The sequence below is a fragment of the Oreochromis aureus genome, linkage group 20, assembly GCF_013358895.1.
Source record: "Oreochromis aureus strain Israel breed Guangdong linkage group 20, ZZ_aureus, whole genome shotgun sequence".
NCBI classification, from domain to species: domain Eukaryota; kingdom Metazoa; phylum Chordata; class Actinopteri; order Cichliformes; family Cichlidae; genus Oreochromis; species Oreochromis aureus.
Window position 1 is genome coordinate 20,323,470 of NC_052961.1, and position 13,697 is coordinate 20,337,166.

The following is a 13,697-nucleotide window of genomic DNA, read 5'->3' on the forward strand; positions in this document are numbered from 1 at the left end:
CTGTGTCGGTTCTCTCTGGGTACGCTGGCTTCCTCCCATAGTCCAAAGACATGGACGTTAGGTTAACTGGCGATACTAAACTGGCTGTAGCTGTGAATCTAAGTGTGAATGAGTGTCTGTTTCTCCGTTAGCCCTGCGATAGAGTGGTGAACTGTCCACAGTGCATTCCGCCTCTCGCATTACGACAACTGATTCAGCTCCCTGTAACCCTAAATTGGACAAGCGATTAAGAAAAATGGATGTGGGGATGGATCACGAAACTAAGATTACATTTTAATAAATGTGTATGGTCTTAATTGAAGTAAAGCTTTATCTGCATAATTAGCGATCAGGTCAGTGAGAAGGAGTGTCAAGTAGAAAGTAAAGTAGCAGAGGCCACATGACTTTCAGAAAGTTTCAAAAATATGAATGCATAATTTTAGAGATGAAGAAACCTGCATCACAAATGGCAGGAGACAACCATTTATTTCAAGAATTCTATGAGAATTTTCAAAAACACTTGTGTGTCTAGTCTCCCCATTTCCAGCACAGTACATAAAAACAAAGATGGCAGAGAGCAGTCATATCGGGCATACCAAGTCCAAAAGTAAGATGAATTTCTGAGTTGTATGTTGTCTGCTTGGCAAACTCTACCAAAGTCACACCATTTGAGTTTGAGTATATGCAAATATGAATAAAGGCCTGGTGGCTGCTGGCTGCAGCTACGTGGTGGTCTTTTAACACACAAGAGTCACCCACTTCCATAAACAGCAGTCCTCCAAACAACGAGGTACTCGTGTTCTTTAAAGAAAAGGGCCCAACTTGTGGCCAGAATTTCACTGCATGTTAAAATAAGCTTCTCATCACAAACAACATACCATTTCTATTTTTGCCCATATAGCTCCGCTCTAGATATTACCAAGCAAGCTTTAAACAACTTGATTGTACCATTTTGCACCATACAATATGACTCACTCAAATAAGGCATCATGTCCTCCAGAGCAAAAGAACTTTTGCAGCATAAGGTGGTAAGGGTACTTCCTTTCATCAAACAACATAGGAGATGTGAAACCCACTGAGCAGATGAAAAAAGTCAACCTGCCAGGGAAAGAAAAAAATATATATACTGTTCAATATCATTCCTTGTGATAAGCACATACTAGCAAAAGAGGTGGAAGTGCCAAATTCCTCTTACCTAAAGCGAGGGGTGGGTGTGTAGGGTGGAGGCTGCCAACTTAGACCCTTGGTGAGCAGCTTGGTGAGCGCAGAAGCAGTGGCCCTGGCAGCAGGTGTTGGGGTAGTGCCTGTACTTGTGGCATGGTGGGAGCGACGTTGGCGCACTGGGGAGCCCACGCACAGTTTTACTAGCAAGCCAAAGAGCTCGGCCAGAGCCCTACCTAACCGAGATGAAGCTGCAAAGACATGTGGGTAGGTAAGACAAACTTTGACTTTCCAAAAAAAAATAAAGAAAAAAAAGTGTTAAAATATTGTAAGATAAAGGAAAAACTAAAACATTTACAGACAATATAATATGTGCGCCTTGGACATACTCCTACCAGAGAGTAAGGGCTTAATTTGTTTGATGCGGGTGGCCATAGCTGGAGTAAGTTTGGACTTGGTCTTTGGGTCTGCTGCAGAGGGTTCGTCTGTCTCCATGGGAGCCAAGGTATCCCCATCTAGACCCATGCCTTCTAATAGACCACCAGCAGAGGAATCCACAGACACTGCCTCTGATTCTGCTGGATGAATGTGGACAAGTATGTATTTGTTGAAGGGTGCTGCAAGGACATGCTAGTTTTTAATGAACAAGCTTAAATGGTTACATTACCAGTTCTCCTGGAGCCAGAGGCTGAAGATGCTGTTGTGCTGCCAGATGGCTTTTCCTCTTTGGGAACAAGTTTTTGCATGTCGGCCTGGCCAAACTCACATCCTGGAGGCAAACTGTTAAGAAACAAGCAATACGTTGTTAGGGGTGATAACTACAAAGTTTAGGTAAAGGAGTAAAGGATAAGATTATTCACCTGTTAGGGGTGCAAAGGGACAGTAGCACAGTGCTCTCCCATACCAGAGAGCAGTAGAGCTGGCTGAGCTTGCTGAGAACACTCAGACCAAGTTGAGAGCCCCACTGGTTTACTGAAATGGCTCTGATTTCACTCTGTTTAGAAGACAACAGAAATATTTAGAGCTGTTGAATCAGTTTGGGTCTCACTTGTCAAACACAGGCTGAATTTACATTCATTAGCAAAAGAAAAGTAAATTCTATGTTTTTGAGATCTAACATTTGGATTTCAATGTGTTTCTGTCCTCATAAGGCATCTGCGTAGTAGACTGAACAGAAAATAATTAGCTGCATGGGCACTTGCTTCTAGTAGTTTTTGGAAATCACAACATGGGTGGAGAGCCACCTTCTGAACTGAAGTGTTTTGAGGTCAAGTAGTTTTACTTTCACACTCACACACACACACAAACCATCTGTGTTTACCTGTCCGACTCTGCAGGTATGGACAAACATGAGGATGTAAGCATGCGCTGCAGTAAGAGCATGTAGAAGGGGTGTTGCACGAGCTGACAATGTCGCATCTGTGACGTGGCCTGCGTTAGCCAGTTCTCTGAGAAGCACAGACCCACCAGGCACCTCAATTGGTCGATGAAGTGGCTCCAGAGATGTCAAAATACTGTCCAGTTGGCACAGGCCCTCCTGGAGTACTTTAGGCTCATGTGAGAGAGTCTAAAGGGAAGGATTGAGTCATTTTCAAATTGCCCATGAACTGCCTATTAAAACAAGTGTACGGAGTGCAACAGCAATGTGCATTCCATGTGTGCCAATTTCTTTTAAAAAAAAAATAAAGAAATAAAAAATAAAGAAACTGGAAATAAATTCCAGTGATCTTTAGGTTATGCTCACCAGTATCGACTTGCAGACGCCAGCAACTGCTTGGCAAGCAGCTGATGTGGGAAAGTCTATGGGCAAGTTGGGCAGGCCCAGAATAGAGACCAGAGGCAGAAGCCCCTTCTGGTTGACAAACTCTTGACAGTGGTCGTCTGTGGTGTTGTTGCTTAGAATGGATTCCACAAACTTCATCTGGAGAACATATGCACACCAAATTATGGACTTAAGTGATAAAGGTAACCACTGCTTTAATAGCTTACACCATTTCCAAATTATAGCTTAGAATATATTGCACCATAAACCAGACAGTACAACCACTGAAGCAAAGACTTACCACATTAAGAATATAATCCATTAGAGGAATGGGTATCCGTTCCTCAGTGCCAACCACCCTACAAGAATGCACACATTATCAAAACTTCAACCACCAACCGTATATTTGAAATGTTGTCAATTAACCTGGAAAAGTAATTAAAGTCTGTAAAGACTGTTTTTTCTTTTCTATTGTGTTATGAACTCAGAGTCATACAGTTCAAGTGGCACTGACTGTCTGCTGCTCTCTGGTTCCCCCTGCTGCTGGCTGAATGTGTGAAGGGCCTCCTCTTCCTCTTCATCCTCACTTGAAGCTTCTTCGGCAGCATGGCTGGAGCGTGCTGGTGGAACTGCAACAGTACCATCTGCTTTCTGGATAGATGGTTTCTGGCAGATGTACTCAGGAGCTCGACCTAGGTTGCAGATCTCCTCGAGCAACTGTAACAGCAACTTTGCTTTAGATACCTTGACATGTTCTGTTTCAACGCTTGAAATATTTTTAAATCAAATTTGGACTACCTTAATAATGGCAGTAGTAGCATCTGTTTTCAAAGTGGGCTGGTGCCTCATGAGCTCATCCACAGCACTACCCAAGTTGGATGCAGTGTCACCTGAATTAAAACAAACAACATGTTATGCAATGAAATGTGTTTCACAGGCAAAGACAAAAAAAACACCAAAGACAAAAACCTAAACAACAGGGGGATTCTCACCCAAAGGGTCAGAGCTACGCCGTCGTCGCATTGCAGGCAGGTAGTCAGGAGACAAAAGCACTTTGAAGAGTCGCTCAAAGGGCTGGCACTGAACGAAAGAGTGCAAGCCTCTTGCATTCAAGCAGAGGGCACTGAACACATTGGGGAGAGAACCCAATACTTCGCGGGTAGCAGGAACCTGCAAAAGAGTTTGAAATGTTTCACTGTATAATATATGTATAACAATTAATTCTAAAAATCTATTGAGTGTACAAAGACACAGACATCAAAACTGATATTGAATTGCCACAAGTGGTCAAAGACTAAGAAAAGAAAGAGCTAGAAACTCACATCTTTGATGAGAAGGGCATGCAGCATGACATCAGTCAGACCATTATCCTGCAAAGAGGAGAGCAGAGATGGCTCCTGGAACACAAACACCGTCACCACTTCTGTCGCTAAAAACCAGAAAGACAAAAACAAAAATGGGGGTGGTGGGGAAAGAAATCATAATCCAATAAAATATTAAATGGATAAAAACACTGATGAAGCAGAAAGTTTAATATGAGAAAAATGTTGCATTTCTGAAGTCAGATGAGGAGGACTCCGTAAAGTGAAAGAGTGTAACTGTGTACTCACCTAGGAGGAACAGTGAGGGGCCGTAATATTCTGCATTACTGATGATGTGCTTGAGTGAGGTAGGCAAGGACCCATCCATTACTTGGAGTTTAAAAAAAAAAAAAAAAAAAAAAAAAAGTCAGTTACATAAATACACAACACTTCCATAATGAGATGTACAGCAACATATGTAAACAAGATTAGTACAAGATGTATGATCTCAAGTTCATCGGTACAACAAAGAAGTGGATTCCAATGACTCACCATGGCGGATGCCATCAGAAAAGGCAGGGTCCTGGATGGCTTTCTTCAAGAAATTTAGCATCGACTTCAACAGAGCTGCCCTCTGGGGGATACACTGCATACCTAAAGAGATGAGAATCATAGAAACTGAAGAACGCAGGAGTGATAAAATTCATATATTCATTTGTGTGCGATGTGCGTACCTGCACGAGGCGTGTTAGTAGTGCTGCTCTGTGCTCGGTGGTCTCCCTCAGCTCTGGAACTAGAAGATGTTGATGGTCGAGGGCTGCTTTCCATAGCAACTTCTGACACTGTGAGAATTCACAATGTTTCCATATAAACAACAGGGGAATATTTCATATTTTATATAACCCTAACCAACTGCTTATAAAATCTGGCCACGACCAACCAAGGACTTGATTAGGAAAACCATAGCTGTAAGTTAGGCACGATCCCCTTTATTGATAATATAGCTGTAATTTCTTCTTGTATAGATTCCATAACCAAGAGTGATTTAACCCACTCTCTGAATACAGTATTCACTTTAATGTAACGTCATCACATAAGCAGGGGCAAACAGGACTAAAAGCTCTTTGACAAAGAATTTAAAAAAAAAAAAAAATGTATAAAGCATCATCATTATTGTTATACATGAGTATTATTGTTTAAAAAGAAATATGTACAACTGTATTTAAAAGTTCTAAAAGTTAAGTTATAGAAATATTTCAATTTTTCCTACTAGGGAGGCTTTGTAGTAATTGGCATTTGGTGAAATGGCCCTTTATTGATTCACTGTTTTGGAGGAGCTACTAGAATTGGTTTGCATGTTTTAATCCTAAAAGCACTATACTTTTTTGTACCACATAGTGCAACAGAACATCACTCAGTGCATAGTATATTAGTCTTAATGGGTGTCACTTGTGTCACTGATGCGCATACAGTCATCTAACAACAAAAGCAGCGGGGCATGTAAACAAGAACAGCTTTAGTGTGAATTCAGCTTAATTAAAATACAGTCAAAGTGAACACACAAAGCAAGAGAGAAGCAAACCAGTAGACCTTAGCTATAAATGATGGTTACACTAAACACATACTGGTTTGTCTGTTTTGGGAATATCACTATTGGAAATCAAAGTTAACCTATAGTGACTTTAGTCCCTAAGAACTGCACGATTTGGACACAAAGGCGTGTCACAACCCTGCATTGTACTACCACCAAAGCCACCAGGAGAGACTGCAACAGATCATCGTCTCTTAACTATTCAGCTCATAAATGATATGAAAGTCAGAATACATCAAAACCAAAACACTGCAGCTTAGCTGGCTAATCCAGCACTTGTGTAAAATACAGCAGCTGTGAATCAGAGAGGAGGAAAGTTGACTGCTGGAAATTCACAAAGCCATATCTTGATGCATGCTCAATCATCCAGGTAAGGAAATCCCAAAAAGTTGATTCTGTTCATCTGGATGTCTGGATCAAGAAGTCAAGACTTCTGAAGATGTCACTTGGATGAATGATGAAACATTTCTCCCACTGAAAACGCTACATCCAGATGAAAAGAATCAACTTTTTGGCAAAGAAGTCATATGTCCTTGTTCACCTGCCATGTTTGATCAAACACATTCACATAGTGCTTGATTATTTTGGAACAGATATTCCTCTGATGCCAACTAAAATTCAAAAACATCAACATTCTCTCTGTGAAGGAGTTACCCCAATACGTTTAGAAGATCTGTCACCTCCGCATTCATCCAACAACACTCTTTTCAAATGAGAAGTGTTCTACTCAAAGACTGGAAAGGCTGGTGAAGCACTGAGAATTCACTGTTGTGTTTATCAACAAAAATTCTCAAGTCAGCAGCGGCATTTAATTAATAACAGGTTTAAAGTTGCCACAAATCTGGTCCACAAAGATTGCCCTCATCATTATACAACCTGCACCAGCCTGAATGTTTGACACCATCCAAGGAGTCACAGAATTTGGTGACAACAAATTCTTACCATACCATCCCACATGCCTGAGCAATCTAGATTCCAACCAGGGTATGTGTTTTCAGTAAATAAAAGCTAGCACCATCTACAGCATGAAAGAAGGTTCTAGGTTCACACGTTCCTGGAGCCATCATGCACACAGCCTGCATGCTCTCCCTGTGCCAGGGTGGGTTTGCTCCGTTTGTTTAGAGACGTCCATGTGAGGTCAAATCAATTTTAAATTAGATGTAGAGGTGAGACCAACAAAGCGCTATGATTTCGTGGAATAAATCTATCAATGCATGTGTCGTGTCTAGCATTTTTAGTGGTCAGTATAAATAGAAAAGCACTATGTAAATACCAGTCCATTGAGATCATTTTAACCACCATCCTGATGTTAAACATTAAAGAGGACATGAAACACTATACATATAGAGGCCAATTTACACCATTGAGCCCTGCTCTCAAAAAGTGACGCAGATGTAACACTGTCTGTGAAGCTGGATTTAAGAAATAAGTGCTTTTAGTTAAGGTTTTTTTTAAACTTTTAGAGCAATCTTCTGTCAGTACGGAACATGACGTCATGTGGTTGGGTGGTTGTTTTCTAATAAAGTTTTTGGTATATTATTGAAGTTCAAAACATTTTCATATCTTCACTTACTCTCCATGTCTGTGTCCATGTCCTCAGACTCTACTGCTGCACTAGGCCTCTGGATCTTTGGCTTGATGACAAAAGGGCACTCTTTTCTCGACAGGTCCACCTCATGCTATATTAAGAAATTGATAGAGAGGAATGACCAGATGCAGAGGACTGAGTGACTGTATCTAAAAGTGGCTAGGTCAGGAATATGCCTAACAAACCTCTAGTCTGCAGATGAAAATGGAAAGGCCGCTGTGGGACTGAAAGGCAGCCATGTCAAGGTTGGTGATGAGGTCCACAACCCGTACTGCTCTTGTTACAAAGGTGATCTGGTCCTGCTCGTCACCCAAGAACTTGATCACCTATGAAGTACAAGATAATCATTGATACATTTCTTAAAGACAATATTATGAATGGCTATGATGTATTATAGGGCCTGCATGTACCTTAAGGAGGGCTTCCATCATTCCACAGGACACAAGGGCCTCCCCTCCAGCATCATAGCTAGCCAAATGGTAAAGGAATGAGAACAGTGCTGTTGCAAACTGGTGTGGGTAAGGTTCCATCAGAGGATCTAGTAAGCAATAAAAAAAAAAAAAAAAAAAAAAAAAAAAAAAGGGGGGGTAAAGCTCTGATTTTATTTACCAAATTTCTTGCACATCACTCATTAAAAATTTGGGTTATAATTTCGGCTATGTTCTCACCAATCATTGCTTGTATGCAATTGCGAACCAACACAGGCAAGAAGCCATGGTATGAGGCAGTGCCGGTGCAGTCGATGATGTTGGAAAGCTTGGGCGTCCTCTCCAGATGGACAATTGAAGTTAAAGTGCGCAAAGAGGCTGCCTTGATATCCTGAAGAACAAAATCCAATACAGCATTTCAGAGAACAGACAATGAAAAAGGACAGAGATTGTGCAGACCTAAGAATAAAGAAGGCACTGAAAGTAATCATCTTCTGACACAGTCACAAAACACATCAAAAGACATTTTATTAATACAATGAAAGTACATTTAGTGTAATGACAGTGATCGAGCTTGAAAAAAGAAAAAAAAAAAAAATTACTTTCTTACCACAAGCTGTTTGTCTGTTATCTGCAAGACATCCACCAGCTCCTCTATCAAGCCATTATACAGAATACTGTTGGCTGACTCTTGGAGTGCATTTGAATACACTGGTGGGGAGAGGCAAAGAAAAAAAGAGAAAAGGTCAGAATTTAAAACTAGGACCAAAATCATGTCACTTTCTTGGGAAAAAGTTTTCTGCTCACCCAGTATAGAAATAGCATGCAGTCGGGCTTGTACAGCCTGCAACCTCTTCTTGTGATTTGAGAAACCATGGGCTAGTCGAATATGAGTAAACAGTAGGGTCTGTTTGTCTTTTGGGATGTTGTACATCATTGTCAGTGACTCCATGATTTCTGATGGGCTCTCTGAAATCTATGAGACAAAACAAGCTGTGTATTAAGTCAAGAAGCCAAGATGTGGCTTTTAAGTTGTTAATGATGCAATTCTAATTTGACTGTACCTTGTCAAGCTGCTCGATGTGAATATAATGTAGTGTGTTACTACTTGTCTGCTGAGGGAATATGACATTTGGAAATGATTGGGACAAAGTCAAGAAGTCAACAGAATATTCCAAATATTATTCAGTTTTTACTTTGATTGCTTAAGTAAATGTTGATGCCTATACCTTTCTCTCTACTTTGACCTCAGGGCCCGGTTCAGCGTAAAACTCAAAGTGAAGTGTGGTGGCACTGGGAGGATACTTCTGCAGTGGGAACATAAACATAATTTATAAGTAGGCGTAATTTAATAGTTTTTGACAGCATCTATTTAGAAACATAAAACTTTCTGGCCATCAGTAATATGAAGGTGATCGTTATGAAACATCACTCACTCAAAAAAAAAAAAAAGAAAAGAAATCTTACTGTCATAGGCAGATCCCTGCAACATTCAGCCAGACCAAAGCCATTCTCCTTCCCACCCCAACTCTGCAGAAAAGAACAAAGAGACTAAACAATTCAACTCCGCTTCTTGAGGGACAGCTAGAATCACAATGATAAAAGTTCACTAGACCTCAGCCAAGTGCTGCAGACGGGCCAGGAGAGGAGTCCTTTTGTCAGATCCCAGTCTTGTGATGTAGTTGGATCGCTTACTGAACACATAGAGTAGGTTCAGCACAGACAGGACCACCTGCATGTCACATGATGCTAACAAGGTGGTCAAGTGCTGTAAAGGGGGTGGATGGTAGATAAAACAAGAAATATTTAAGTTTGTGAACTTCATTTTCTCTGACATATCCACAGCACAAAAAATAAACATAAATAAGTAATCAGTAGTATTGAAGAGCTGAATTGGTTGAACCATACCTCTATGGAGCTGTAAAGGTGCCTAGAGAAGCTGTACTCAATAAGCAAAGCCGTGAAGTTGAGCACTGCCAAAAGCAAGGCTTTGAGCTGTCCATTCTCTGGACGGTCACACACCAGCAGCCATGACATATTCTCTACTGTCTGGCCTGCATCACACAGAATACCATCGAAGCGGTCCAACAGATCCACCCAATGGTAAAGCTCACACTGTTGAAAGAGATAAAAAATAACACATTTCAAACAAATATTACATATGATTGATTTAATTTAATGTCCCAAAAAAGTTTTAGATTTTGTATTCTACTCTCAAATCAGTAGTACTTCTGACCATTAGGATTCTGTAATGACAGCAAGTCCGACCAATGGCAAGTGCCAATGACATTCATACATAATTATTTTTATATTTGCTTGTAGCTCATAAGTTTTTATAAATTTAATAAAGTCAAAGTCAATTTATTTCTCAGGTTTAAAGCTTGAACACATCAACCACCTCTTATTTTGTATCATTAAGTTAGGATTAAATCCCCATTCCCTTTTGCATTCTGTTAATCTGTATTATTACTACACTTGCTAAGACATACTACACGCTGCCTAAGAGAGGACCAAGGAGGAGGAAATCTAGACATTTTGACTGTTTTCTATCATTTCATTTCGGGGAGATGTTTCTAGGAGTGTGGTGCGGAAATGATGTCATGAACTTGTGTCAGCGGGTATTGTGAAATTTCTCAAATACATTTGATGATATTCATGATATTCCACACAATTCTAGACTGATGGGAACCTTGTTATAAGAGTTTCTGTTTTATAAAAGACTGAAGGAGCAGCTTCTCCTTCAGCCTAATCTTCTTACCTTGCCAATATTCCAGGTCTTGATATGCTGCAGTTCAACCAATAGCTGCTCATCATTGCATGCCTTGAGCTTCTCTATAAGTATCCTGCAGTCAGCAGGCTGTTGGTGCAGAAGGTTTAGAAAAATATTTGGTCAAGCAGAGTTCCTGGATCCTTATGAGTCTCAAAACAGAATATAGCACCCTAAACAGATGCTCTATGCTGATAGACAGTAAAAATCTCCATTTTCACTGAACTAACAACTCTGGACAAACACAATAACCCACAATACTTTCACTCAAGTTGTTTAAATAGGAGAAGGAAGAGAAAAGAAAAAGATCAATTAACAAGTCAAAAAGCAAGTCGAAGTCAAACTGAGCACAATCTAATGAACTGGGCTTAAAATTGTACATAGAAATACTATGTGTGTATTTGAGCTACTTTAAGCTGGTAATCACACTCTTTGAGAAACAAAGTGAGCCTGTGTTGCTAATGCTAGCACAGCTAGCACCACAGCATTCTTTAATGCCAATACCCTTGTGTGAAATGTGGTTAAATGCCATTTTATTCAGAAACAGTTTTGATACAGGCATTTATTTTCTAAAACAAAGTACTGCTAGAATCCTCTTCTTTAGCAGGGCTGTGACTTGTTTTACTTTTCACCTAGCTTGTTTACAACTTCCCTTCAAAAAAAAGTGAGGGCTGCTGCAGTCTGCCTAGTGGTGGAAGACTGTTCAACATCTTTGAACCAACAGTTAAAAAGCATAGTGAATTACTTGGTTTAACTGACCAATACTTCCATGTCTGAATAGCACAATCCTACAAGACGACGTGTCCTCTCCTGTCACTGTTTACTTATCACTGCAATCAGCTGTGCAGGCATTATCATCAAGGTAAACAACAGTATGGCCGTTAAATGTTTTAAGTCTCCAGCTCTAACACAATACCATTCTTAAAAACTCCAACATTAAAGTAATTCAGTTCAATTTAACTAAATTCAGTTCAGACAGTTCAAGATCCTTCTAAGATAAATACCAGAATTTTTCCTGTAGACTTGTTTGGTGCTCAAAACAGTTTTAGCCAGACCCACTGTAATTAACAGCATTGGAATAAAGTTATTTCTGTATCCAGTTTTGTTAACTGGGGTTCCATTAAACAAGGATAACAGCCATTTCTGCTTATCAAAACATTACAGATAAGAAAATTCCCAGATTTTTACTAGAGAAATTATCCGAGTTGTCAACTGTATCGTACACATCATGCTTGCAGTCATAGTCCGCCCTGCCCCCCCGCATTTTTGGACATGACAAACCGTAAATTTCTCACAATATGTATATAAAGTAAGAAGCATCTTCAACAAGTTCTTTTAGCCCCTGCTCCCAATATGAACTCTTATCACAATTGGCTAGAGAAAAGTCATCTTAAATATCCCAACTATATGCAATTTAGGCAGCAGCGAGGTTAGGAGCTATGAAAGAAAACACAGCCAGCATCAAATATACTCACAGCTTCCGTAGGTGTTTTCTTTAACTTGCTTCTGTCGACCTTCATTGTCGATAATCTCTATTTGTTGCTCCTGTTGAGAAATGTTAATGTAACCCATAAAACAACATCTAATAATTAATTTCAGTGTGCTGTGATGCAGATATTCTTCTATAGCACTTGTGTAAATATACATTTGGACTTTACATATCTAAATACTCCCAGCCAAACAGTTATTGATATTGAAATATTAACATTAAAATGACTTAAAAAACAAAAATAATAAGATACATACTTACAAAAAAATATTTGGCAATGCCCACTTAAGGGCATGTTCCAGTCGCTCTATCTGAAAAATCAAACCTTACATCAAAACAGTGTCCCACATGCCATAATACAAAACATACATTTTTTTTTCAAAGTACACATTATTAAAAAATGCTCCAGGTAAATATGTAAATTATCTGCATAATATCCAGTACATAATATAATACAAAAAAGTACCAGCTGGTTATATATCTAGGGAAATTCGTACATTATGTACTTGAAATACACATAACAAAATACAGACAGTCGACTACAAATCTCAACATTTGGCAGAGCACTCAATGAATAAGCAAAGGTAGATGATATGGCGATAATCCTCGAAAATCTGTTACAGCAAAAAATGATTGATCACCACCAGTGGTTAAAAAGGTGATGAAAACATTGACATTTTCTCAGGCTCTCTAAAAGTCTGATGATCACAAAGCAAACCGGGCAGAGCATTAGCTGACGGCTAGCGAGCAATGTACGACACAAAGTTAATCAAATTATATTGGGTCCCATTTATTGGCCTAAAACATTAGCCCGACGTTTCATCACTTTCAAATTCAGGGGAGATTTAAGCCAAACAGTGCGCCTCTCTGTTTGCTTTTCCATCAACTCAAACGACTCGAAGCTTACAGGTTAAAGTTATAGCTACCTAGCTAACAAGCTAGGGTCGGTAATAGCTTTACGTTATTTACCTAACGTTAACAAGTGACTATTCAAAGCCCACACTGCAATTATAGGGCATAAACGTGATGCGTTTTGTTTGTAATTAGGTAGCAACACGTCTAAGAAAACAAGAACCCCTGTAAAACTCAACGTAGCGACGGAAACGATCGGCAATGTTTGCTGCGGAGATGTTAACCCCTGACCAGCTAACACCGAGCTACCGGTACCGTTAGCAAACGATCTTCCTCTGAAATTCTAAGTCACCAAACGTTTTTTAAAAAGTCAGCCAAGTCATAATCAAGTCATGCGTGTCATCAGCGATAACCATTCACAATGTAGCTTAACAAAATTCAAACCGCTAGGACCATTTGTGGCACAGCTGTCAAACCAGACCTTACAGATTCACTATCCTGTCCTGACCTGACTCTTGACTAATTTAGGTCGGGGCTGCACAGGCCGCAAAAAGGAGCCCGCACTCCCTAGTTCTGTGCTGGCCCTACTCCAGTTAAGATGAATCTGTAAACAACTCGGTGACTAGCGACAAAGAGATGAATGTGTGCAAAATACCTGGAAACACTAACGTGACTTTTTTTTTCTTAGGCTCGGAGTTCCTGGCTCTAAAGCTACAGTCGTTGCACGCGCTAGCTAGCGAGCTAGCTACCGTTAGTTGAGCAGTGAGCAGAAACGCAGA

General features: G+C 40.0%; 1 protein-coding gene across 13 annotated transcripts in view; it reads right to left on the minus strand.

Moving 5' to 3' along the window:
- huwe1 (HECT, UBA and WWE domain containing E3 ubiquitin protein ligase 1) overlaps positions 1-13,697 on the minus strand; it is a 46,931-nt gene that overhangs the window by 29,219 nt on the left and 4,015 nt on the right. For 6 of the 13 annotated variants that reach the window (XM_031746835.2, XM_031746838.2, XM_031746836.2 and 3 more), the window contains 29 exons: positions 12,328-12,377; positions 12,053-12,122; positions 10,569-10,667; positions 9,719-9,925; positions 9,426-9,578; positions 9,278-9,340; positions 9,040-9,117; positions 8,875-8,925; positions 8,618-8,786; positions 8,421-8,521; positions 8,051-8,201; positions 7,793-7,920; positions 7,568-7,708; positions 7,368-7,473; positions 4,938-5,045; positions 4,756-4,857; positions 4,513-4,593; positions 4,225-4,331; positions 3,895-4,072; positions 3,701-3,792; positions 3,399-3,619; positions 3,204-3,261; positions 2,885-3,061; positions 2,462-2,707; positions 2,001-2,134; positions 1,808-1,920; positions 1,536-1,718; positions 1,175-1,391; positions 955-1,077 (listed from right to left, as the gene is read on the minus strand). In XM_031746835.2, the coding sequence (XP_031602695.1) occupies positions 955-1,077; positions 1,175-1,391; positions 1,536-1,718; positions 1,808-1,920; positions 2,001-2,134; positions 2,462-2,707; positions 2,885-3,061; positions 3,204-3,261; positions 3,399-3,619; positions 3,701-3,792; positions 3,895-4,072; positions 4,225-4,331; positions 4,513-4,593; positions 4,756-4,857; positions 4,938-5,045; positions 7,368-7,473; positions 7,568-7,708; positions 7,793-7,920; positions 8,051-8,201; positions 8,421-8,521; positions 8,618-8,786; positions 8,875-8,925; positions 9,040-9,117; positions 9,278-9,340; positions 9,426-9,578; positions 9,719-9,925; positions 10,569-10,667; positions 12,053-12,097 (3,632 nt within the window). In that variant the 5' untranslated portion in view covers positions 12,098-12,122; positions 12,328-12,377. Of the gene's footprint in view, positions 1-954; positions 1,078-1,174; positions 1,392-1,535; positions 1,719-1,807; positions 1,921-2,000; positions 2,135-2,461; positions 2,708-2,884; positions 3,062-3,203; positions 3,262-3,398; positions 3,620-3,700; positions 3,793-3,894; positions 4,073-4,224; positions 4,332-4,512; positions 4,594-4,755; positions 4,858-4,937; positions 5,046-7,367; positions 7,474-7,567; positions 7,709-7,792; positions 7,921-8,050; positions 8,202-8,420; positions 8,522-8,617; positions 8,787-8,874; positions 8,926-9,039; positions 9,118-9,277; positions 9,341-9,425; positions 9,579-9,718; positions 9,926-10,568; positions 10,668-12,052; positions 12,123-12,323; positions 12,378-13,573; positions 13,668-13,697 lie in introns of those variants that run through there. The other 7 variants (XM_039604770.1, XM_039604773.1, XM_039604772.1 and 4 more) reach the window with 6 other exon arrangements.